The 26,872-nt window shown below is 44.1% G+C and overlaps 1 protein-coding gene across 6 annotated transcripts in view; it reads right to left on the bottom strand.

The window, feature by feature from the left end:
* The window catches only part of LOC139612564 (collagen alpha-6(VI) chain-like), a 69,198-nt gene that overhangs the window by 30,931 nt on the left and 11,395 nt on the right, over window positions 1–26,872 (bottom strand). For 3 of the 6 annotated variants that reach the window (XM_071468238.1, XM_071468236.1, XM_071468237.1), the window contains 5 exons: window positions 12,023–12,130; window positions 9,477–10,085; window positions 3,461–4,048; window positions 1,515–2,084; window positions 60–680 (listed from right to left, as the gene is read on the bottom strand). In XM_071468238.1, the coding sequence (XP_071324339.1) occupies window positions 60–680; window positions 1,515–2,084; window positions 3,461–4,048; window positions 9,477–10,085; window positions 12,023–12,098 (2,464 nt within the window). In that variant the 5' untranslated portion in view covers window positions 12,099–12,130. The other 3 variants (XM_071468239.1, XM_071468240.1, XM_071468241.1) reach the window with 3 other exon arrangements.

The raw sequence follows: 26,872 nt of genomic DNA, 5'->3' as shown, positions 1-26,872 counted from the left end.
GTATTTGTGTATACTGAATTAAATGAAGTGAACTACTAAAAAAAAACACTGGTTTAGACCTTCTTTGATGCCAGTTCTTCTTGTATTGACCGAGATGGCTTGGCGCAAGATGTTATGGCAAAGAATTTTCTGTAGGCTCTGTTCCAGAGATTTCAGCTTGACGAAACTATCCACAATGAACACATGCTTTTTGGGAGGATAAGATGCCATCTCCACCAGCTGGGCCTCATTGGCATCTTTGACTCCTACAGAGTAAACAGTGACACCAGCGCGACGGAGTTCAGCTGCTGGTTGGCTCACGTTGTCCTGGGATTCACCATCTGTGATCACCACTGCCACCTGCTGGACACCCTTATCTTTCCTGCTTCCTCTTTGCTTGGTAAAAACATTCTCCCGGGTGAACTTCAGGGCAGCTCCAGTTCTCGTACCACCTCCATTGTAAGGCAGGATTTTGATAAAATTCAGTAGTTCTTTCTTGTCACTGAAGCTGTTGAGGTAGACCTGTGCTGTGGGCCTGTCATTGTACATCACAATGCCAACTCGGACTCTAGTTGGACTGACTTCCAAGCCGCTGACAATTGAATGCAGGAAAGTACGTACCAGCTGGAAGTTCGGGGTTCCAATGCTTCCTGACTCATCAACTATGAACACGATATCTGCTAGTTTGGCTGCTTTGCAATCTGAAAGGAGAAAGGAGTATATAAACAAAGTCATATTAATTCATTTGTGTGCCATTGAAGCATTCACATACCTAGATATAATACAATCTGCAAAATTCTGTCATGTCAGAATGCATTTCTTGGTGACAGATGTGCGTACATGTGGTGGTGCTACCTGTCATGATCCTGTCCTGCTGTAAGAAGTCATACAGTAACAGGTATTGTTGCCTGGCAGCTTTTTTAGAAACAACATTTCAGGTATGAGTAGGCCCCTTCATCCCAGGTTACAGTTCACAGGGCCTGCTTCTGGATTTCCACTACATCCAATTAGACTACACAGAATCAGTCCAATAATGAAAACAAAATATTTTATTTGGGTTATTGGCTCATGTAGCATAATGGTGGAAAATGAACATATGCAAGTTATGTGACAATGACCAACAGGGGCATTACTCTTAGTAGCAAGGATGTTGGTACTTCTACCAGCAAGACATGTTTAGTGACAGGCAAAACAAATTGAAGCCTGTTCAATGTAAAAATGGGCCAGTGGAGTGGACCATACACCAAGACAGAGGGAAATATCAAATCTCCCATGCCTATGATCCTCTCCTAAACAGATGAAATGCTGTCCTAAAAAGGTGCAAGCCAACACCCAACGGCCTCAGATCGCAGGTGCACGGTGGATCTCTACTTGTAATTCAGCTTTAGAAAGTGATCGAACTACAACCAAAGCTAACATGATAATCAACCTGGCTTACTCATCTGCCAGTAAGAAATACCTCACACCTCTGAGACAAAAACTCCAAACTGATTGGTTGATTTTAATGATAATAGTATAATGAAAAAGTGTTTCACCTCCAGTAAGAGTGGTTTCCTGTTCCTCCTTTTCGAAAATAGCCTTCAGTGTAGGTGCAGCGTTGCTGATAGACTGGTATATATATGGTGCTGTGGCTATGACACGCATTTCATTCATCGATGCGCCAAGGCTCATCCCCACCACAGTTATTCCCTGTGATTTGATCAGACGTGACTGCTGATACAAAGGGTCATCCGAGTCTTTTCCGCTTAGAACAACCAGGTACTGTCTGTAGCCTTGGTCTGCCCGGCTTCCTGCCTCACTCGTGAAAAAGTGGGTGCTGGCGTACTGCAATGCACTGCCCAGGTTACGTTTCTCATTTGCTTGCAGCCGGCGCTGGCGGAAACGCCTAATACCAGCCAGGGTCTCCTCTTTGGTTTGGAAAGCGTTAAGAAGAAATTCCACCTTGATATCCTGACCATACTGAGCCAAGCCCAGACGGTAGCCAGATGCTCCAATGTTAAGTTGGTTGGCCAATCGGATGAGGATGGTCCTGATCTGCTGGTATTCTGCTTGACTCACTCCACTGTCCATCAGGAAGAAAATATCTGCAAACCTTTCTGCCAATGCTGAAAGAAAACAAAACAAAAAAAAAAAACAGTGATAAGTTTTGCTGTAATGTTAGAGCAATCTCCCACAAGTAAAACAGCAATTAGAAATGATAAAACTAGTGAGTGCTTCTTAGTTACAACACAGTAAATCACAATGCTATTGTATCTTGCCATGAACAAGATACTACTTCATAATTCTTTTGTCAGCATTAGGACTTTAAGAACTTTAATTTCCATAACCAGTCATTCCATAAACAGTTAGTCCTTTTTCAGTTCCTTGGCAGGACTTTACAGGTCGCAAGGGCTGGTAAGTCTCAAATTAACCTACTACATTTTCTGGAAAACACCATTATAAAATTAAGCAGCTGAGATTGGCTCCAGGACACCCGTGACCCTGCATGAATAAGCGGTATAGATAATGGATGGATTTTGCAAGAAGCATCTGAAATAAAACTTTTTAAATGTAGTACGGAACGGGCACCTCGGTGGCTCACCTGGTAGAGCGCATAAAAATGTAGTATGGAAGGACCATTTGTGCAGCAGAGACCTGCAAACAGATATCTGCTGCACAAATGAAACATTTCTATAGAAAACTTAAGTTTGTACACTAAACTTGCATAATAGTAAGTTCATCACTGTCCCAAACAGCCTCTCTCTTAATCTTGCATATTTTGGCAACGCTGCATCAATGCCAGCTGACCCCAAATGACAATGGAACCAGAGTATGTTATATTAATCATTACAGAACCATCATGTCTTATGTCTGCAGGCTCAAAGCATTTAAAATGTTAGATGGAATAAAGATTGCCTTTGAGGAAAAGAAACATTTAGGGATATTTATGCTGCATTCAGTTCTCAGATAGTCTGAGAGCCAACAGGCAGTCAGATTTGGATTATCTCAAGGTAACGTACAATCTGTTACTAGAGAGTCCTGCCAAAAGTCTCAACAAGATGTATGTGGAGATTCTCAGTCATCCAAGACATGGTTATCCAAGAAAAGTTCAATCAAGGGAAAGTGGACTTGGTTGACACTTGGCCTCATGTGATACCAACAACTCCGACTGTCATTACAGCAACCAGCACTAACAAACCCAGTCACATCAATAGCCTTGATAATGGCCCCACAGAGGCTAATTACCTGGATCTCCTCACCAATCAGTGACAACTGAAGAGACCTCTTGAGATGTGAAACGTCTTCAAGTATCTACAACAAAGTCCAGTTTCTCTCAGTTCACTGCTGCAAGGTAAGAACTGGAGCACAGCAACAAGTAAAAGCAAGTTTTCTAGTTGCTGTTAATTTTTTTTCCTTTTTTTTGTTAGTTTCCTCTGATTGTTATATTTTATTGCAAAACACCTAACTTTCTAAAGATGTTTCCTACAATCCTTTGCCTTACCTTGCCTCTGATCCTCCATGGAGACACAAACTGTTTGCAGCAGACCCTCAGTCAGAGCCAACAGAGCTTGGTAGCTATTGATGGTAAACAAGAAACGCTCTGAAGGCCGACTGGCGATGGACTGGAGCTCGTTTAGGTTTGCATTTTCCACCCCGATGGCAAACACAATGACTCCGTGCTGCCTCAGGCGCTTGGCAGGTGCTACCACATCATCCGTGGAGTCGCCATCCGTGATGATCACAGCGATCTGAGGCACTCGCTGGCTGGCTCGGCTGCCGGCCTCCTCTGTGAAGTACCTCTCCACGAGGAAGTTGATGGCCTTGCCTGTTTCTGTGCCTCCTGTTCGGTAGGGAAATGTGCCTATCTCAGCCAGCAGGGATTGCTTGTCCATGTGGTCCTTTAGCAGGAACTCCTGGTGAGGTTCATCACTGTACTGTGCCAAGCCGACCCGAACTTTGTCAGGGCCGATATCAAGGCCTGAGACGACACTGCGGAGAAACTGCTGGCCTGCCTCAAAGTTTGTGATGCCGATGCTGGAGGAGCCATCAACAAGGAAGACGATGTCGGCCACAGTGGCTTTGGCACATTCTAGACACGAGAAAGAAGAGAGTCAGGATCTGGAGTAACAAGATGAGGAACATGTCTATGTGAGTCAGACGCCATGTAAATCTTTGTTGTTGTTATACATTCATCAGTGGTAGGGCTCAGAATTTTTGAAAGTTGAAAGTTGTTACTAATTCCCCCTTGAGGCATTACATCTACTACCTGCCTTCATAGAGCTGCTGACAATAGAAAACTGTGATGGAAACAGTCAGTTCTTAATGTGAATGTATGGAACTGAAGTATAGACCAGTTGCATGTTGGCTTACATAAACAGAATGGACAAAACACCTTACAACAGGGGTTTTCAAAGTGTGGGATAGTGGGCCTCCCCTAAGAGAACTCAAAAGCATGCCGCCCCCCCTTCACCCCCCCTAATTATTATTACTATTATTACTGTTATTGTTGTTACTTTGTATGTTCCACACAGGCTTAAAAAGGTTTTAAACAATAAATGTTATACACATCTTTATTTTTGTAAACATCTTAATCTTAATCATCTTTATCTGTGTATGTGCTTAAATATCTTTTTTTTTTAAACACAGTATAACATCTGTATGTTTTTAACATCTTTTTTAAACACACATTTTAACATCTGTATGTTTTTAACATCTTTTTTTCACATTTTAAGTTGTTGTTTGTTTGTTTGTTTGTTTTTTTACATCTTTTTGAATACATTCATTTTAAGGCCTCTGTGCAGTTCCTCTAATCAAATAATAACCAGATCGACCTCAGAGATGTTTAGCATCAACCATGTACAGCTGCCTTTCATGTCGCGGTCTCAACATCATGCTACATCCTCGTGTTGGGGGGTTTCCCGCCTTCGCGATGCGTAACGCGGTCTGACGCTTCGGTTGCCTTGGTGTTCACGGCGCCAAACGACTCCATGACTTTCTCCTGTGACCGCGATTCATTAAGTTTCCGATCAAAACCTCCCGCGGCTTGGTCGTTAAACTCTGGTGCTCGGAGTTTACCTGGTCGCATGCTGTCGTCAGCTGGCGCCTCTTCGCAGGTGACACACTGTGGCAGCGGAGCGTCATCAGGACCAACACACGAAAAGCTAAACTGTAAATAATCAGGGTCATACCTCCTCCGTCCTCTGCTCATAATAATCAGGGTCAGACCTCCTCTGTCCTCTGCTCATAATAATCAGGGTGATACCTCCTCCGTCCTCTGCTCATAATAATCAGGGTCAGACCTCCTCCGTCCTCTGCTCATAATAATCAGGGTGATACCTCCTCCGTTTCCTGCTCATAATAATCAGGGTCATACCTCCTCCGTCCTCTGCTCATAATAATCAGGGTCATACCTCCTCTGTCCTCTGCTCATAATAATCAGGGTCATACCTCCTCCGTTTCCTGCTCATAATAATCAGGGTGATACCTCCTCTGTCCTCTGCTCATAATAATCAGGGTCATACCTCCTCTGTCCTCTGCTCATAATAATCAGGGTGATACCTCCTCCGTCCTCTGCTCATAATAATCAGGGTCATACCTCCTCCGTTTCCTGCTCATAATAATCAGGGTCATACCTCCTCCGTCCTCTGCTCATAATAATCAGGGTCAGACCTCCTCCGTCCTCTGCTCATAATAATCAGGGTCATACCTCCTCCGTCCTCTGCTCATAATAATCAGGGTCATACTTCCTCCGTCCTCTGCTCATAATAATCAGGGTCATACCTCCTCCGTCCTCTGCTCATAATAATCAGGGTCATACTTCCTCCGTCCTCTGCTCATAATAATCAGGGTCATACCTCCTCCGTCCTCTGCTCATAATAATCAGGGTCATACTTCCTCCGTCCTCTGCTCATAATAATCAGGGTCAGACCTCCTCCGTCCTCTGCTCATAATAATCAGGGTCAGACCTCCTCCGTCCTCTGCTCATAATAATCAGGGTCATACTTCCTCTGTCCTCTGCTCATAATAATCAGGGTGATACCTCCTCTGTCCTCTGCTCATAATAATCAGGGTGATACCTCCTCCGTTTCCTGCTCATAATAATCAGGGTCATACCTCCTCCGTCCTCTGCTCATAATAATCAGGGTCAGACCTCCTCCGTCCTCTGCTCATAATAATCAGGGTCATACCTCCTCCGTCCTCTGCTCATAATAATCAGGGTCATACTTCCTCCGTCCTCTGCTCATAATAATCAGGGTCATACCTCCTCCGTTTCCTGCTCATAATAATCAGGGTCAGACCTCCTCCGTCCTCTGCTCATAATAATCAGGGTGATACCTCCTCCGTTTCCTGCTCATAATAATCAGGGTCATACCTCCTCCGTCCTCTGCTCATAATAATCAGGGTCAGACCTCCTCCGTCCTCTGCTCATAATAATCAGGGTCATACCTCCTCCGTCCTCTGCTCATAATAATCAGGGTCATACTTCCTCCGTCCTCTGCTCATAATAATCAGGGTCAGACCTCCTCCGTCCTCTGCTCATAATAATCAGGGTCAGACCTCCTCCGTCCTCTGCTCATAATAATCAGGGTCATACCTCCTCTGTCCTCTGCTCATAATAATCAGGGTCATACCTCCTCTGTCCTCTGCTCATAATAATCAGGGTGATACCTCCTCCGTTTCCTGCTCATAATAATCAGGGTCATACCTCCTCTGTCCTCTGCTCATAATAATCAGGGTCAGACCTCCTCCGTCCTCTGCTCATAATAATCAGGGTCATACCTCCTCTGTCCTCTGCTCATAATAATCAGGGTCATACCTCCTCCGTTTCCTGCTCATAATAATCAGGGTCAGACCTCCTCCGTCCTCTGCTCATAATAATCAGGGTGATACCTCCTCCGTCCTCTGCTCATAATAATCAGGGTCATACTTCCTCTGTCCTCTGCTCATAATAATCAGGGTGATACCTCCTCTGTCCTCTGCTCATAATAATCAGGGTGATACCTCCTCCGTTTCCTGCTCATAATAATCAGGGTCATACCTCCTCCGTCCTCTGCTCATAATAATCAGGGTCAGACCTCCTCCGTCCTCTGCTCATAATAATCAGGGTCATACCTCCTCTGTCCTCTGCTCATAATAATCAGGGTCATACCTCCTCCGTCCTCTGCTCATAATAATCAGGGTCATACCTCCTCCGTCCTCTGCTCATAATAATCAGGGTCAGACCTCCTCCGTCCTCTGCTCATAATAATCAGGGTCAGACCTCCTCCGTCCTCTGCTCATAATAATCAGGGTCATACCTCCTCTGTCCTCTGCTCATAATAATCAGGGTCATACCTCCTCTGTCCTCTGCTCATAATAATCAGGGTCATACCTCCTCCGTTTCCTGCTCATAATAATCAGGGTCATACCTCCTCTGTCCTCTGCTCATAATAATCAGGGTCAGACCTCCTCCGTCCTCTGCTCATAATAATCAGGGTCATACCTCCTCTGTCCTCTGCTCATAATAATCAGGGTCATACCTCCTCCGTTTCCTGCTCATAATAATCAGGGTCAGACCTCCTCCGTCCTCTGCTCATAATAATCAGGGTGATACCTCCTCCGTCCTCTGCTCATAATAATCAGGGTCATACCTCCTCCGTCCTCTGCTCATAATAATCAGGGTGATACCTCCTCTGTCCTCTGCTCATAATAATCAGGGTGATACCTCCTCCGTTTCCTGCTCATAATAATCAGGGTCATACCTCCTCCGTCCTCTGCTCATAATAATCAGGGTCAGACCTCCTCCGTCCTCTGCTCATAATAATCAGGGTCATACCTCCTCTGTCCTCTGCTCATAATAATCAGGGTCATACCTCCTCCGTCCTCTGCTCATAATAATCAGGGTCATACTTCCTCCGTCCTCTGCTCATAATAATCAGGGTCAGACCTCCTCCGTCCTCTGCTCATAATAATCAGGGTCAGACCTCCTCCGTCCTCTGCTCATAATAATCAGGGTCATACCTCCTCTGTCCTCTGCTCATAATAATCAGGGTCATACCTCCTCTGTCCTCTGCTCATAATAATCAGGGTCATACCTCCTCCGTTTCCTGCTCATAATAATCAGGGTCATACCTCCTCTGTCCTCTGCTCATAATAATCAGGGTCAGACCTCCTCCGTCCTCTGCTCATAATAATCAGGGTCATACCTCCTCTGTCCTCTGCTCATAATAATCAGGGTCATACCTCCTCCGTTTCCTGCTCATAATAATCAGGGTCAGACCTCCTCCGTCCTCTGCTCATAATAATCAGGGTCATACCTCCTCCGTCCTCTGCTCATAATAATCAGGGTCATACCTCCTCTGTCCTCTGCTCATAATAATCAGGGTCATACCTCCTCCGTCCTCTGCTCATAATAATCAGGGTCATACTTCCTCCGTCCTCTGCTCATAATAATCAGGGTCAGACCTCCTCCGTCCTCTGCTCATAATAATCAGGGTCATACCTCCTCCGTCCTCTGCTCATAATAATCAGGGTCAGACCTCCTCCGTCCTCTGCTCATAATAATCAGGGTCATACCTCCTCTGTCCTCTGCTCATAATAATCAGGGTCATACCTCCTCTGTCCTCTGCTCATAATAATCAGGGTCATACCTCCTCCGTTTCCTGCTCATAATAATCAGGGTCATACCTCCTCTGTCCTCTGCTCATAATAATCAGGGTCATACCTCCTCTGTCCTCTGCTCATAATAATCAGGGTGATACCTCCTCCGTCCTCTGCTCATAATAATCAGGGTCATACCTCCTCCGTCCTCTGCTCATAATAATCAGGGTCAGACCTCCTCCGTCCTCTGCTCATAATAATCAGGGTCATACCTCCTCCGTCCTCTGCTCACCCCAGACTCTGTGCCCTCTCTCTTTCTCTTTAGACACTAAAAACGATCCATCCGCCCCTCGCCAGACCTATACACTCTTCTTCTTTCCTTTCAGGTTTGTTTTTTCCTCTTGCCGCGCCTCCCCTGAAGCCCTCTGGCGCCCCCCAGGGGAGGCGCCCCCCCCAGGGGAGGCGCGCCTCACACTCTGAAAACCGCTGCCTTAGAATATTACAATTAGACAATGCAGACACAAAAAACCCACAAAGGAGACAAATTAACACCACATTGACACTGTTAGTGAAAAGTAAAAAGTACATAATAATATGATGGCACCTGATTTAATGATGATGAAAACTGTTGACGAAAAGGTACTAAAATGACTTTGCTGTGAAAGTGTTCTGTCACCAATAAAATGAATAACACTCTATGGTTTTACTGTTATTTTGTACAAGTGTAAAAACCTTCCTTGGTCAAGGTTTTTTCTCTCACTCAGACTACATTAGAGTTAACTCTGTTTGACATTTAATATAATTTAATTTTTGTAAAAACAAAAATACTTTGTACAACAACCAGTAAGTAATACTTGGCTCTACCATTGCTTACATCTAAATAACATTTAAGTCATATCAGGTGATCACCACCGGCTGTGTGGTATGACACATATTACCTTGAGACAATTGCAGGAGTTGTCGTTTGGCTTCCTCTACAGTTGTGCACAGTGTCTGGACAATGCTCTGAGAAATTCCCTGCAGAGCTGCAAAATCAGACACGCTGTAGACATGCTGGCTGTGTGGCTCATTTGCTATCTCTTTCAGCTGGTCTTCATCTGCTTCTTTAATACCAATTGCATACAAAACAATTCCCTTTCTCTTCAGATCCTGGGCGTAGGACTCCACGTTGTCTTGTGATTTGCCATCAGTGATCACCACGCCAATCTGTGGCACTTTCTGGCTGGCTCGGCTTCCAGCTGCTGCCACAAAGTGCTCTTTCAGCATGAAGTCCAAGCCCTGCCCGGTGTGGGTGCCGCCCCCCATGTACGGTAATTTGCTGATGTACTGGAGTATGTCCGTCTTGTTCTGATAGGTGTTGAGCAGGAACTCGGTGCGTGGAATGGTGCTGTACTGGACCAGGCCGATGCGGACATGGTCAGGCCCAACGTCGAAGCTGTTGACCAACGTGTACAGAAACTGACGGATCTGCTCGAAGTTCTCGGTGCCAATGCTCCACGACCCATCGACCATGAAGACGATGTCAGCTACAGCCTCTTGTGTGCAGACTGAGGGGGAAGGTTCTCAAGTCATGAAGAGGTCTTGGAGATAAGTCACAGGGTGCTACAAGGAAAGCTCTTACTACTGAAGCAGGTCTTGGTTCTGAGAAAGTGTGCCAGCCAAAGGTTAAAAAATGTCTGCGTGATGTACAGAGAGCAGTTGAGGGCAGCTTGTGTGTGCCAGCCAGAGGAAAAAATGAGCAGCTGGTTTTTAGGTTGTGGGTAGTTTCTGGAAGGGAGCAGGGATCTACACTGACATCACTTACCTTAAGGTGAACTGTTGGAAGCAGAAGCGTGAGGAAAATGAAAAAAGAAAGTTGTGTTGCTTAAAGCTGGTGCTCATTTCCTTCAGAAAGTGTTGATAGAACGAACAGAAAATCAAAGTGCTGATCCAATCCTACCTTTCCTTCAACATTACCTCTCCTCACCACAAAGTGTTCAACATACAAACATTCGTGAGTCTGGCTGCATCAGTATTTATTTACCTTAATAGTTTTCTTAAGTTACCTCAACAGGCATAATAACAGAAATAAAGGTCAGGTTAATCAGATTGTAGTTGTTGAGCATCAAACTGGACTGAATGTGTGTCTCAGCTGCAGGAAAACAATAAATATGCTACATCCTGAACAGATCATGCTGCACGTTTGGGTTCAGAAATTTCCAAGAGTTGACGTATCAGCCCAGGAGACCCTGATACAACTTGCAATGTGATGCTGGTTGGTCAATGTCTGACACTCAAGGATGCTTTGGATTTTATTTTGGATTTTATTTTTAAGTGTTGTATGACTAGGCACTTTTACTTCTTCTGACTGTGTTATAATGTGAAGTTTTCACATCACCGGTGATGAACTGTAAAACGTGAGTCTTACAGGTCAAAGAGAGGAGGTTAGTGTATATATATTGACAATACTGTGGATCTAATCTGACTACAGCTGCCATCCTTCATTAAGGTGCAAGACAAACTTTTCAGAAGCACCTTTCAAGTCCTCATTAGTTTTCCTAGGAATCACATTCTGCACTCCACAATCGACATTAAACGCAAACATCAGTGCAAACTTTCATGAGGTTGGGGTGGTGGATGGGACTGTGAGGTATACAACAAGACCAGAGTTCATATCCTGACAGAAGAGTTATTGTTTGTTTTATATTAAGTGGTAGCCACAGTCTGTGATTCCTCAACATTATCCAGGTAACTTAGCTTTTTAGCATAACCACGACCTCCCCTCACCCTTACCTCTCCAGCAGTTGCAAGAACAGTTGCCAGATATTATACAAAAAGAACTAAATGCTGGCATTGGATGTAATCTGGGGTTTAATCCAGAATCAGGGTTTTATCTGGTAACAAGCTGCAACAAACTGACTGACTGACTGACTGCAGGAGTGTTTCTGAGGAGCTTATATGGACTTTTTGGTACATTTTTATGCCATTAGTCTGAAATCTAAACTGACTGCAGCTGCTGTCCTCCATGAATGAGAAACACTACAGAGCCACTAAAGATGCTTGATGCTGGAATTTTCAGTACAATTTTCCTTTAAAACAAAATTCCGGGACATATTTAGGTTTGAGAAGCTTTTGTTTAAATAAGGGAATCATAAGAGAACTATTAAGGATTTTTCTTTGCAGGCACTGGTAATCAAACCCAATGAGCTTATGGTTTGTGAATCAGTGAAAGCAACATATCCATGTGCTCGGCAGAAAACACATTCTTGTGCAGGGTTAGTAATGGTGCTCTTCATATGTTTACAATGAACATGAACTTCAGAACTTACCACACACATCTGCTCTGTATGTGTACGTGTGTCTATGTGCATTTCTGTATATACACTAAACTAAACTGGTTTTACAGATGTTGTTGGCTGATGTAATGAAGCAGGGGTACATTTGCCATAATCCTTTATGTGCTGGTATGCAGGAAGTTAAGTCATAGCTGCATAATCATACCCACCTGTCCTCTGAGCAGTGTTGCCATAGAAACACACTGCCATGATGAGGCCTAGGAGAAGACCCCGTCTCCCCTCCATACTGGCTCAGTGGCTCTCGGGTTTCTCTCGTCCTACAACACAAAGACAAAGATGGCCGTAAACACAGAGAACTGATCTGTTTGCCATCTGGAAGCCCTTGGTCACAAACATGAAAGCAGAACACACCCACCATGACTCTGCATCACTGACCTTAACTTTTGGTTTTTTACCAAAAACACCTCTACACTGTTGTGTGACGAGCTGCACGACAAACAAGTTCAAAAGAGCAGTTTGACATTTGGAGGAAATGCCACATTAAAAGAGGAATTTGGTAAAACCTTTGATGTTTGAGCCAAAGTATTAATTTAGCATATCTGGCAAACAGACAGCATTTAGTGAGCGTGGGGGTAGAAGAATTCAGACCATTTAATTTTAATTAGAAATTGTTCTATCACAATGTAGAAAAATCTGAAGTCAGAGAGAGAGGCCTGTGAAATTTACCCAAAATCTTTCAGTAAAATATTTGGTACAACTCAGCAATACTGCGGAATAATCTCTAAAATGCCCATAATCCCTATTTTGCCATAGTCTACCACACACATTAATCCAAATCAAGGTGTTTCAGCATCACTTAAAACACAAAACTAAACCCCTTAAAAACTGTTTAATTTGAAAAAATGTTAATAAACACATTTAGATTTAAGTACCACATGACAAATCAATTAATGCTCAGATTTACGTGGCAGCGATCATGACTGTCATTCGACAAAAACCTCAAGCATCGCTGTGTTTACGAGAGGTCACGTCCTCTGAGCAGCGCTGTGTCTTCAGGGCAGACTGAAGGCTGCAGTGACGAGATGGGCCAGGGCTAGCTGGTTAGCATGCTAACTTCAGTAGAAGAATAGATGTGATAGAGAAAAGAGTTAACATTGGTGCTCGTTTCCACCTCTGGAGACAGATGTTGGTGAGTAAAGGAAAGAAGCCCGTTGTTGAACTCTTGTTTCTTCTAGACTAGTAAGTAAACGGCTGCTAATGCTAACCACAACAGAGAAAAAATTACAAATAGCTCCTTTAAGGTATTATTAAGATTTGGATTTTGGTTTATATTAGAAATATTTTCAGGTGCAAATTAGTAAAATTCAGGTATTTAAACTCAATGGAATAAATGAAAGTAAAGGAATTTTAAGGGGTGAACCTCATAAAAACGACCTTATATCATGAAAATCATCCCTTAATTAATGACTTCAAGTTCTTTCATTTTAAGATATTAATTAAAGGATGGGTTACCTGTTGGTTAGTTGTTAAATTAGCTGAAATGGATGGGTTTCAAAGTCAAAGTGGATAACAAACCGGCAACCAGATAAAACTGCCCCCCCACTTCGCCCCTAACCAGAACCCTCCCAGTGATTTCGAAGGTCACGCAGTCACGATCTGGGAGCCTTGCAACACTTGAGGGCTGAGGATTGTGTAAAGTGGGCGTCTTCTACAGTATAAGTATAATTATTGAATTGATGTATCTCTCCATGAGCCAAGACCACAACTGCAGCAGTGGGACTATACTGAATAAATCACTGAGAGAGCCAATCTAGACTGTGTTACAGCAGAGAACATAAATCACTGCCGAGTTCAGGGGAATCCAGCCTCATGACTGGAACACGCTAAGATATTGTAGCTAATTAGGGATAAATCATCACAGACTGGTACAATATGACGGATTGATAGAAACAAAAATGATAACTTTCCTGTCTGAAAACAAAGACATTAATGCTACAAAAAGCACAAATCAAGTCAAACTTTATCAGTCAATGCACAGAACTGACAGGATGATTTCTGCACTTTAAAAAGTATAAAGATATTATTATTATTCTTGAAAAAAAATCTATTGGATCTGTGTTAAGATCATAATAAAAAAAACTATCAGCCAATGTATCCTTGTCAAATTTTTTTAATTCTCAAATATTAATATCAATATTAAAAAGTCAATTAGCTGTGGATGATCAAATCTGCTTCCAACATTTCAGTAGCAAGCTCCTTCCTAAGATAACTGAGGATCATGTTTATTTATAGTATAGAGATATTATTATCAAATCACATTACACATTATATTATTCATACTGGGCTGCCAATGCCCAGCCAGATGATTCCACATCTGCATCCAGCAGATGAGTCCCGTGTTCACCACACAGTCCATCTGGGGGACGGAGTTCATTTCCTCAGATCATGAATATGATCAGTGGACGGGGACATGTCTGTGGCAGCTGCAGAACGGCTCTGCTAACACGGAAATGTGACTGATATCCTGTGACCAAGAGGGAACAGCCAGCTGAGGATAAACATTCACAAACCCAGTATCTCACCTTAGAATAAAAACTTTTTTTAAAGGTCCCACTGACTGTTTTGTGAGTGGTCAAATAAAATATAGCAGATTTCAGGTAAACACTCAAAGAAACCAAATCATGGCTGAGAGCAGTGACTGCTTTGTTGTGACATCACAAAGTTCCAGAAGTCCTGACGGCTGGTTTTAAGGCTCAGTGTCTGAATACAGGCTGTGTGCATTTCTCTGTGGACTGAGGCTTTGATACTTTCACAGTATTAATATAGAACCTAGACCTGCTTTATAATCACAAACACATGGACATCTACCTTTAGACTGGGTGGAACTTTAACAATAACTATCACAATAAGTGACAATAATGTTCTGTCTATGTTTGGTTCCTTTTCAAACCTCCACTTGGAGTCCTGAGCTCTGTTTCCTCAGTGAGCAGCAGGAATCCACTTCAGCTCTCACATCATCAGCAGATATTTGAACGGCCTGACTGATGTGAGGTCAGACACTTAGCTCAGCGTCCATCTGCTGCTGCAAAACAACAACAAAAAGGTCGACGAGTTGATGCTGGAGTGATGGTTAGGACGACGTCTGGGTGGGGACACTGGAGAAATCCTTCTTCCCCGTTCAGGCAGGATCTGCCAGGATTCTCTGGAAACCTGGACTGCAACGTTTTAATGCTCAGTTATGGAATTAAAACATACAGTTTCCCTAAGTGACATCCTAATCCACTGACTCACTGATGGTCCGAGTGGAGAAATCCCTTGTGGCAAGAAGCAACTAGTGAGGTGATTAAAGGTCACAGCAGACAGAAGAAGTGCTTTCTCTGACCCTGAGGAGATGGTGGGTAACAGAGACGTGAGTTCTCTGGTGAGGGAACACGGCTCGGACCCTGACTGGAGTTGAGGAGGGAAAAATACATTTCTTTTATTTTAGCATGAGGCTGCAACATTACACAATGTGAAGATACTGTATTCCCACATAGTTAAGTAAAGATCCAGAGTTTTTATTCATGGTGTTTTCTGCTATGACACTGTGGAGCTGTTATCACATTAAACTGTGAAAACTAACAACATGTAGGTTTGTTTTTCTGGCAGGCCTGGTTATATAAGACTAACAGGCCACAGTGCCTCTTCAGGACTGAATATGATTCAGAGACAAATGTTAGAAGAAGTGAAATATACTGATTTTCTGTCTCTAAAGGGGAAACGTCTTTTTGTTTATTTTCAGTCACCTCTGTAAAGCTGGAGGTTTTTCTTGTTTTCCATCATGAGGAGAATCGGCAGCTTGGAACATTCATTCTGGACATGTGACTCAATCTCGTGTGTGCAAAACAAATGAAGAAGATGTACAAATAACGACAGAATCCTCCCACATACTCTGCCTCCTTCCTCCTGCAGCCTCAGCTTCAGTTGAGGATCTTTGACTGGTTTGTTCAGAGAGAGACATGATGATGGAAAACTGTTTTTGCAGCTCACTCGACCACTGAGCCAAACTTCATAACTCCTTCAATGTGCTGATGTTCCCTCCTTTTCTTCTTCTGCTATTCCAGAGAAGCCTGCGGCTCCAGCGGCCAAATGAATTCAAACCATCTCTTGTGCATAAAGAGCCTGAAGAGTAAGAGCAGCTGAATCTGCTGCATCTGGCTCTGCTTACTGCATAATGGTGCCATTTCCTACGATCTGTGGGCACCAGACACTGTCTGGCCACATCACAGCTCAGATGGATGAGAACTATTTGAATTTGTTGGATGATGCTGCTCGTTGTACCATGTGACTGAGGAGAAGACCAGAGAGGAGCCTCCTGCTGGTTTTACCACCTTCCCGCTCTCTCATCCCACCATCTTTGTTTAAACCTGCTCTTCCTGAACTCCTGCTCAGATAATCACACAAGGATGAAGAGGAGCTGGAGAGCTTAATTCACAGAGGAAATATCAGCATACGCACATCTGTATTCAGCTGGAGGCAGGAGCACAGATGTTACAGCAGGAAAACATTCCCGAGACATTCTGGATTTGATATTTGAGAATCACAGTCTGATCATATTTCAGCAGATATCAAATTTTTTTTAATAAACATTTTCGATAACTATCCCTTAAATTAGTTTAGTTTACAGAACTGTAACCGACAAAAACTGACACAGACACTATTTGTAAATGACCTCAGACAATTTGTATCTGCGGCCACATTTGCCAACACAGATTAGAGCTGCGTGATATCAGATTTTCACTACGCCCGCATCTTTGCCCATTTTTGGATTAGCTGGCAGTTGGAGGCGGAGTCACTGCATTTTGACTCAGGCTGCCCCCTAAAGGTCAAAGAGTCGATGTATCAGTCGAGAAGACCCCGGGCCCCGTCTCACACCTGGCGTCAAGAGAGGAGTGTGCACCTACATAAGCAGGCACACAATGTGCACTCCACTGCACTGTTGTAGTAGCAGTGCATCAAGGTGCACACTCACATGGCTTTTAAAGGGAACAGGAGAAGGCACTCTGATTGGTTTACTGCATGTAACGCCCAAAACACTCCCATGAATAATTACGAGACTGAGTGCAACACTTTTGAGTCATGTATCTGGAGCAGCGACTGTTTTTTTCACCCTTAAAAGAGCAAAACATGGAAACTCCCTAAATACATTTGCCCTTTGTCTCGAATGTTTTCACACGTCTTCCTCCTCCTCTTCCCTGAATCTTTCCCACTCTTCTCCTCTCTGCATTTCCTAAGAAGCATTCCACATAATTTACCATCACTGTACTAAAACATCTCCCTGCAGCTGGGCCAAATGGAAATAGAGACATAAAAACAAAACCTGGAAGTCTATTTTCAGTCTGCTGGTTCAGCTCTGAATACTATAGAATTCAAAGGAGCTCAGCGGAGACTTTCTTCATGGGGTTCGAGAGGATTTCTAGAGAATGAAACCTCCCTCTCTCTGTCTGGGTGTGAAGGCAGCACAGTAAAAATGACATATGTTGCCATGTGTGCCTGGCCACCCCGCCCCCCCACAAACATGTTTGAAATCTGTGTTTAATCACCTGCCAATCGGCCGAGGCCCCACGAGGGAAGGAGGTGGAGCTCGGTAATGTGAAGCATGTGAAGGTAATCGCAGCCCAGCGCCCCACTGATGGGCTGATTGAGAGGAGGGTCTCTGCATCGTTTATGCATCCCAGTCTGTTTACATGGACCTCCATGCTCCGCTCCAGTTGTATTTATTTAGTCAGAGTTGGAGCAGCTCTTTCCGGTTCAGCTGTATAGAAAGACTGTTTGAAGTTAAATAATGAGGGGCCTCATTGTTTAGAATGCCAGTCCAAACTGAAATGGTTGTAGAATCAGGATTTCCTCTCACTGACTCACTGATGATGGGACAGTGCACACGGTCCTCTGGAGGTCGGCTGAAGGTCAGCATCTGGCCTCTGAGCGGACGGAGCGACGGCGGCAAACTGATCAGACTGATCCAGGTGTGCACAGATGTGAAGTCACAATTAGAAAGCTTTTTAGAAAAAAACCAAAAACTGCAGCTCCAGCTAATGTGTGATAGGTCTGGCATCGCTGAGCTAGAAGCTTGGCAGCGGAGGTTTGTGTGGTTACTGCCTTCGTCCTTCAGGTAGGCCTGACCTGATGAGCCACAGTGACCCGCTGGTCTCACGATGTCCTGCAGGATGTTGTGAACTTTCTGAAAGTCACTTCTAACAGTTGAATTCTACTGTAATCAAATTCATTTAAGTCTCGACTGCAGACAGAGCTTCACAAACATTGACTTGTGAGCAGAAACACACCCAAACACCGCCGTTTGGAAGGGCTGAGTCCTGTTTGCCCCCATCCTTCATAGTTCTGTCAGTGTCCTTCCAACCCCAGTGTGGTGAAAACGGTCAGGTGTTGTCAGGTGTGCTGCACATCATCCTGAGGGCGGAGCCTCCTCTGAGGCTGCAGCTGCCACTCCTCCATTATTTCCACTGCTGATGAATCTATGAATCATCTGGTTCATACGACATCAGAAAATCCCAAGTGATGATATTCACTTCACTGAGGCGTCGAACAGAAAAACAAACCGGAAACATTTGACATTTTTGCTTCAAACTTTAAAACTTGATTTAAAAAATGATTTATTGATGAATTGATCAATAAACCAGTCTGCTGGGTTTCTGATGATTGGCTGATCGATGAATTTATTGTTTCAGTGCGGTGTTTTTTTTTTTTTTTTTAATATAACTTTTGTATTTCATCCACACGCATCAGAGAAAAGTTCAGGTGTGGACGTGACAGAATGAATGTATGAATTCTCTCAGCCGATTCTGTCCCATTATTCAGTTTAGACCTTCAGAGTTTCCTGGTCACAGCTGACACACAGACGTCAACTGGGACTGAGAGACGAGGAAAATCAAAGCTGGAAATCATTATCACACAATTATCCTCAGAGCCTCAGGACAGAGTCGTGTGTTCCTCTGAAAAACAAGCTGCCTCATATTGATCTCAATGAACTCACAACGTTCTTATAAAGCGACTGAACCGTGGTCGTGGGTCAGGACATAAAAGAAAAACCGTTTAGATTGATACATTAGGATCATTTCAGGAGTCAGGGGTGTGACCTGACGTCTGATCTGACGGCTGCTCTCTCAGAGTCAGAGCTGTGACCGTGTTGGCCCCAGTTTGTGGCTCCCATGTGTTAAAGTTACATTCAGGTCACAGCTTTGGATTTAAAAAAAATACCCAATGATCTCTGAAAAACCCGGAAGGTCGTTCAACAACACTGACTCCTGGATGATAAAATCTTCTGAATCTTCATGTAATCAGCCGACTTCAGGGGCCAGTTGTACAAAACAAGTTAAGATTTTCCTTAAAGTCCAAGGTAAGATTTCCTCAAAATAAAAACCTTTGCACAAAACACCCTTAGGTCTTCTCCTTAAGGTTTCCTTAAAATGTTCACATAAGTATTTAAGGTTTTCTCATTATCATGATCTTATACTGAAGAAAGTACTGGGTCAATAATTGGTGTATTTCATGTCCATCGATCAGCTGTGAGCTGTGTCATTCACTGACAAACGCTCTGACTCGTTTGCTGAACGATATATTCTAGAGTTTCACCTTTTCCTCCTCTGAGCAGTTTTCTTGCCGTCTTTTCTTCAGTCATTTTTGCGGCAATAACAGGGAGATGATAACCAGCTGCTAATGCTAGCAAACAAATGGTCTCCATGGAAACTGTGGAATTTTACCGCTGTAAAATCTCTGTCATTGCTGTAAATGCCTTAACCTCTTCCCTTAACTAAGGAAACCTTTTAAGAGATTCTGCTGAGGAGAAACACAACTGTGTCATACTTAAGTAGAAAACTTTGTGTTTTGTGCAACTACACCCAGGTGGTTTCTGTAACCAGGTCCCAATCAGGTTTTGCCACAATCTCAGCCAGCCAATCACGTTGCTGCTGTCAAACTTTAAAATCTGTTCTTTCTTCGTCTGTGGTTTCAGTGCAGATCACTGCGCCCCTCCTCCCCACCATCCACATCCAGTCTTCACATCCAGAGCCAGGTCCAGTACACATCAGAGTCCACATCACATTCAGCGCTCTCTTCCTCCCACCGCCACCAGTGTCTAGACCTTCGTGGGGTTTTCCTGTGCTTCACCCAGCCTCGCTCCCTTCTTAAATATGATGACATCATTATGGGGTCTAATTGTTTTGTTTTGCACATGACAACAAAGTTTACTCACTGACTCAGACCGAAGTCTCTCCTGATTAACATGCCACATGACCTTGCTTGATTTGCACGACACGAAACACAACTTAAAGCGTTACTCTTGCATATTTGTCTTTTATGTTACATTATTTTATATAATAGTTTATATTTGTCTTGTTGCTGAGCGAGGTCTCATTTCCAGCTGCCTGGACAGGAGATGAAATTCAGAACCAGTGTTTAGTTTTCACATAAGCTGATGTTTAGTCAGTGTAGTGACGACGCGAGAGGCACCGTGCTGTGTGTTACTGCTCATGTTACCCATCACCCGTTTGTTCTAATGTTTGAATCTCTGTGTGTGTAGAACAAACAGAATTTGTATTGTCATGCACAAAGCCATGCACGCACACTGTGACGACCCTGCAGGAGGGAAACCAGCTTTCATGAAGTTGATTTTGGAACTTTAAAACTGCAGCTTGGTTCTCAGTTGACGGGTCTGTCTGTAGTGGGTCCAAGTTTTTCCTGCACGGAGTCTGAAACCGACTGAAATCTGCTGGGTGGAGGAGAGTCAGGACACGGTGAAGACGCAGTTTCTTTTACCGTCTCTTTGCGTAGAAGGTGTGAGTGTGAAACCAAGACAGAGCTTCACTGGGACTGAACCAGGTTTTCTCACCCTCTCAAGTTGATCATTTTATGCTTGAAGATAGTTTGTCAGTGTAGTTAGATAATTCTAGTTGTTCTGAGCGCAGTTCCCTCACTTTCAGGATCTTACAGGTTTCTTCTCAGATACACTGACCATCAGTGATAGTGCTGTTATTGTGAACTTCAGCTGAAGGAGACGAAACATGAAAACAAAAGGATTCAAGAAGGGATCCCAAACAAGCAGCAGATTTGATCCAATGCAACCAGGCTGTAAAAGAAATTCCTCCTGAATACTGAGAGCTGCTGAACCTCTGAAGGATTTCAGACTCAAATCTCTTCATGCTGCACAGAGAGAAGACCTGACTCCCAGAATGCCTTGCTTTATATATAATCAGGTGAATAAAGGAGCAACAGTTGCTGACTTGTGACAAGGTTGATTAAGTCATTCATGCCTGCCTCACTACAATTGACCTTTGACCTCAAACCTGGTCCCAGATGTGATGGACCAACGTACAGCTGCTGCTTCTGCTTATCGAGCTGACATTACTGCTTCTTGGGATTAAAAACAACAGATTTATGAACTAAATTCAGCCACAATCCAACAAAAAAACAGACAAGAAGCAGCAGTAAAATATTTAAGATGAACCATGAAAACTCACAGGCAGCAAACACATTTAAAAACAGTGACCTAACATTTCCTATCTCCATGTAGTGTGAGGTTTTAGCCGAACCCAGGCAGTTTCTCAGGTGTCAGGAGGAGGAAGTGAAGATGATGAAAAGGATGTTTATGCAGAAAAATTAATTTCTGCTTTTTCAGACTTTCCTCTAATCAAATCAGATGAGGTTTAAAATTCAGCTGGGTATATTTATAACCACAGCAAATACACAGAGAAGTTGTTTATAAAGATAAACTTGATTGAAGACTGGCACATCTGTACAGAAACATGACCCATGTGTCCTCCTCTCTATTTAATGACCGACTCAAACCATTCACATCTGTATAGGTACGCTGCTCTCTGCTCTGCAGCGGCCATGTTTCTTCCATCTACTGCAGTCCTGCACAGCACAGAGCAGCAGGTCGGCCTGTGACGCCCACACTCCTCACAGTCAGTTGTGCATTATGTCAGGACGTGACCTGAATATCCTGATTCACCTTCTCATCAGCCACATTTCATAATGCATCAGGCCAAGAAAATCAGAGACTGCATCAAATAACTTCCAGCTGGAGAACAGGTCATATCTCACCCAGAGCTTCTTGTGCAGAATCACTGATTGCATTTAATCAGTGTTTACTTTTTGCCAGCTGTTAAGTGTGGTCTCCTCCTTTCCTCCTTGATAGATGCTTTACAAATATGAAGCGATGAGGTCCACTGTGTTCTTTCAGTTCCACATCATCCAGTTACCAGAACCTACACCTGCTTTATAGTCACAAAACCAAAACAGGAACCAAGAGCAGCCTCTGACTGAGAGTTGCAATCTCTCAGAGGAGAATGTTTACCGGGAAAAGATTAAGAATGCACAATGATTAAAACCAGACTAATGTGTCACATGACTAAGACTAAAACAATCAAAATCAGGGGCCAAAATGAAAACAGGTTTCAACACACTCCCGTCTACCACCCTGATCGATGCAAACGTGATTTATGGATCGGTTCTCAAAAAGCTGTGTACAATCAAGACTCTGCAGGGTTTTATTCCAACTGCAGAGATTCATGACGCACAGAGAGCAGAGCAGAGGAGGAAGCAGGTCTGTGGAGGTTAAGGTCTCTGAGCTCAGGGTCTCAGACTGCTGCTTTACAGAGATTACCTGCACAGCTGGAACCAATTGGACTGAACTCAAAACTTGGCTGAAATCACCCGTTTTACTGTCAGCTCTAAGCGAGTGCCCCATAAAAAAAAATTCTAAAAAATCACAAACCCTCTTTGAACAAGAAAAACATATTAAAAAGTCCAATAAGGCGGCTCACAGCTGCTCTCAGGGTTTTTCTTTTTCATCAGCTTTCGGCGCTGAAATTCCTTCACAGACCCACCACGAGGCAAATCTGCCCTGCAGGCCCAATTAGGACTGACCCTGGACAAGGCTGAGATTACTCCGACCTCAACACTTAGATTCACATCTTGAGAGCATATGTTTGCACAGAAAGTCACTACACTTCTCTCCCTCTCCGTCTGAGCAGACCCCTCTGAAAGCTGCTGGCTCCATGCCTTTTTTATGTTTCCTCACTCAATTTCTCACCTGAAGGGTCAAACTCTTCAGCTGTGACTCACCATCAACAGCAACATATTCCAAGAGTCTTACTCATTGACATGTTGTCAATGATACACTACGTGCTTCACTTTTGGTCGGGCTCTGTGAACATGGAGGGAAATCTAAACTCTCCAGCTGCAATAAAATCTTATTTAGAGTCGATTTCTTCCAACTTTATGTCAAGACTTTGCTCTTTTCCTTTTTAAACATGACGATGCTGCCGCGCACAAAACCAGCTCCATACAGATATGATGGTTTTCATAGTTGTGGTTTGGAAGAACTTGCCTGGTCTGTACAGAGCGCCAACCTCAGCCGCTCCCAGCACCTTTAGGATGAACGACGCTAACAGCATCAACATCATGACAGAGGATTCCCAGTTCAACAATATACAACACAGTGCAGAAGTTTTAGTCCATTTACATGTTTAGACCCCTCATCATCAGTCTGATAATCTTCAGCAGGACAACGAGTCCAGACACAAAGCCAGAGTCATGAAGACCAGAAGAACCAGGAGTCCTGCAACAGATGGTCTGGACCCCACACAGACCTGGTCTCAGCATCATGAGTCAGTCTGGGATCACACAAAGAGACAGGGGAACTGTTCTCCAAGAGGCTGGAACAACTAACCTGCTGTGTTTAAAGCTGCGTCTTGAGTGTGATTTCCTTCAGTGGCTGCTGCTGATTGTGATCAGAAATGCACCTCTATTATTTATCTGCAGTTTCTCACAGTGTAATGTTAATGGAGAGCTATGCTCTTTGGTTTTATAGCTCTGTATGTGCATAAACAAACTGCTTACAACTTGCAAATGTACTGGAAAGGGCTGTTGCCATAGTAACCATTAGCATCTGTTGCTATCTGAACCTGACCTGAGAAAGAAAAAGGACCATGTCTACATAGAGACAGACGTAGAGCGATACATGCACAGCCCATCGCTGCTGTTCAGCTGTCCCTTATGGTGGAGCGCTGGTGTGTCCACATACTTCTGGCCTGTAATGTGTCTAATGCGGCTTGTAAAAATAACTCTGAGAGTGAGATACAGTATATTCCACGAATAAGAGGGCGAGTGGACCAAGTTAGCTCAGTGTGGACACAGAGGAGGAGGAGGAGGAGGTGAAGGTGTGCAGCAGAAACATGGAGCTCAGTCAGTGTAAATCTATACTGTGCTGCAAAACCCTCACATGTGCTACATGTCTTAATATTTGGCGAAAAGAAACACACAGATTTTTGAAGGCCCCCCCCCCCCCCCCCCCCCCTGGGCCTGAGCTGGATGCTGTAATGTCCCTGTCAAACACCAAGGACACCCAGGCTCCCCCGGGGCCCTGAATGTGGCCCTGTGCTTTATATAACCAAACACCGGCGCTGTGGATATTCCTCCCTCCCATGTGATTTACTGTTGCTGATTGCTGTGTTTGAAAGGCAGATGTTTGTGCTCTGACTAATCTAAACGCAGGGATTTGTTATTTCAATGTATAGAGCTCATGTTTGGAGCCACGCTGACAGAAAACAGCCATGACTGACAGGATCTGAGGAGTGTGTGAGTGTGTGTGTGTGTGTGTGTGTGTGTGTGTGTGTGTGATGGTCAAGGTTTTCCACTGAAGTACTGACAAGAAAAGATAAACTGATTTAATATTGATGCTAAATACCACAGGTGTATGAATTAGTGATTTGTGAAGAGAAAAAAATCCATCGCACCAAACAGCAGCAGGTCGTTGAAGCCGAGCTGAATCAACAACGTGACATCAAAACAAGACAAATGAAGTCAAATCACAATTTAAGAAAATTAACACGAAGGAAATAATCTGTTGGAAACTGACTCCAGATCAGGACCACATGTAACTGGATGTGTGTCACCTGCAGCAGGTGAAACTACAGGTCAGGGTGGTTCAGTCCGCTCAGTAGTGGAGGAGACCATCATCATCATCCTCATTCTCAGCTGTGTTTAGAGCAGCTTTGAGTCAGCAGTGTCAAACTTCAGACCATGTGAAATCACAGATGGTGCAGGACCTCTGTCACGCATCAGGAAACCAGGCAAATGCTTGCGGCCCCCAAGGGGAAAAGGGGCCCCTGATGCCTCTTCATATTGGCACATTTTGCAATAACAACTATAAACCCCCTTAAACCTCCAAGACTCTGTACATTGAGCTACAGCGTCCACCAGTAGTGTGCATGTGAGGCGTTTAAGTGACATCTGGAAAATGTAGTGTGTGGCAGCAGTGGAGGTTCCCGTGATGGGCTGCGATGGGTTTCTTTGCCTGGGACCCCCAAGAGTCTGGGACCACCAGTGGCTCCAAGTCACAACCTGTAGCTACAGTCTGTGATGCTGTGATGATCCACACTGCTGCAAAAACCTGATGCTCTTTACCAGGAACTCATTTGTTCTTCTGGAGGGCGACTGAACCAGTGTCTGTAGAAAAACTCATTTAGACACCACACTTATATTAAAGCTGACATGCTAATGATAGCTTCCATTAGCAGGCGTGCTAACTGTATGTGGTGTCCGCAGACGGCAGAACGTACTGATGTCACAGACGCTGATAAATTCACATGGACTAATGATTACAGGACATTCACAGCCAGAGAAATAACTGACTGTGTTAAACCTGATGAGACACAGAAGTCATTAGTTCAGAGACACAACCAGCTGTTCTCAACTGTTCACTGAGGGCTGCCAACATGGCTGCCAGACCACATGAAGACCATCAGAGACTCAAATGTCTGGCAGGTCTGCCTGGTTCGGTCTGCGCAGGATACTGCAACGTCAAGTTTATTGTTCTTGAGGTGGTTTTAAAACCGAGGAAACATTTATGAGGCAGTGAAATTAGGTTTCACAGTGAAAACTACTCAAAGCAACAATTATCAGCTCATCTCTGACGGACTTTCCTCTGATCAGACTCCTCTCATTAGCATGTTCTCTCTGCAACATGATCGTCTCATTCAGATTTCAAATCCCTGCTGCCTGGAAATACCTGCGGTTTCCCAGAGTTCACAGCGAGCTCCTCTGGGCTTTCAGTAAAATCTGATAACGTTAGCCGCCGCAGAAAACAAGTAAATTAAAGTCTGCTGTTGATGCTTGGACCAAACCTCTGAGACACAGTAACAACTCCATGTCGTCCGTCAGGTCGCTGTTCACACAGAGGTCAGACTGTCGCGGCTCAGTCCACGCCTCCTCTCCTCCGAAGGTCAGTTTGATTCTCATGTGCTTTCACTTCCAAGGTGAAGATCATTTAAAGTTGAAAGAGGTTCTCCTCAAAGCAGAGCAGACAACAACCTTCCACAGCAACAGGAAGCACATCAGCTGCTTTTACACTGAATCTAAATCTGCCTTACAAAGAGCCGCACAAAGGCAGCAACGAAAGAGAATAATACAAGAGAATATCATTTTCAGTCATTTCAATTCAATTTTCAGTCATTTTAAGAGAAATAATGGGAAAGTAAAACCAGGACTGATGAAAGTCAGTTAAAGGAGGTCACTGACTCACAGCCGGGCCCCTGGAACACACTGAGGGCCTTTACCTGAGGACCTCAAGGTGCGTCGAGAACTAAGAGGTCAGAGATTCAGCCAGGAGGGATTTTCTCTGAGGTCCAGTTCCAGCTGCCCCGGCTGCCTCGGTGTGTTGGTCTTATTTTCTTCATAAACTCAGTTTCTGCCTTGGTTTCCGGAGCTCTTTCACCAGAGAAGAGCTCATTAATATCAGAGAAACAACTCCAGTGGATTTTTTTCCTACTTTTCTCGACTCATCTGTGGGATTATTGGACATTTTGGTCAGAGGTCACTGACCTTTGCTCTCGCAGTGAAACGCCGGAGGAGAGGAAAACGTGCCGGTGCGCCTGCGCGTCTCCGCCGGCGCGGACTCCGCACACCGCTCCCAGGTATCTTTCTCTCCAAGGTGCGTTCACTGCCCAACAAGCTGGATGAACTTCAGCTACTGGTGCAGAAGAACAGAGACTTTTCTTCAT

The sequence above is a fragment of the Trachinotus anak genome, unplaced genomic scaffold, assembly GCF_046630095.1.
Source record: "Trachinotus anak isolate AG129_WGS33_773 ecotype Australia unplaced genomic scaffold, CSIRO_AGI_Tana_v1 ptg000032l, whole genome shotgun sequence".
NCBI classification, from domain to species: domain Eukaryota; kingdom Metazoa; phylum Chordata; class Actinopteri; order Carangiformes; family Carangidae; genus Trachinotus; species Trachinotus anak.
This window is presented reverse-complemented; position numbering and strand designations above follow the sequence as displayed.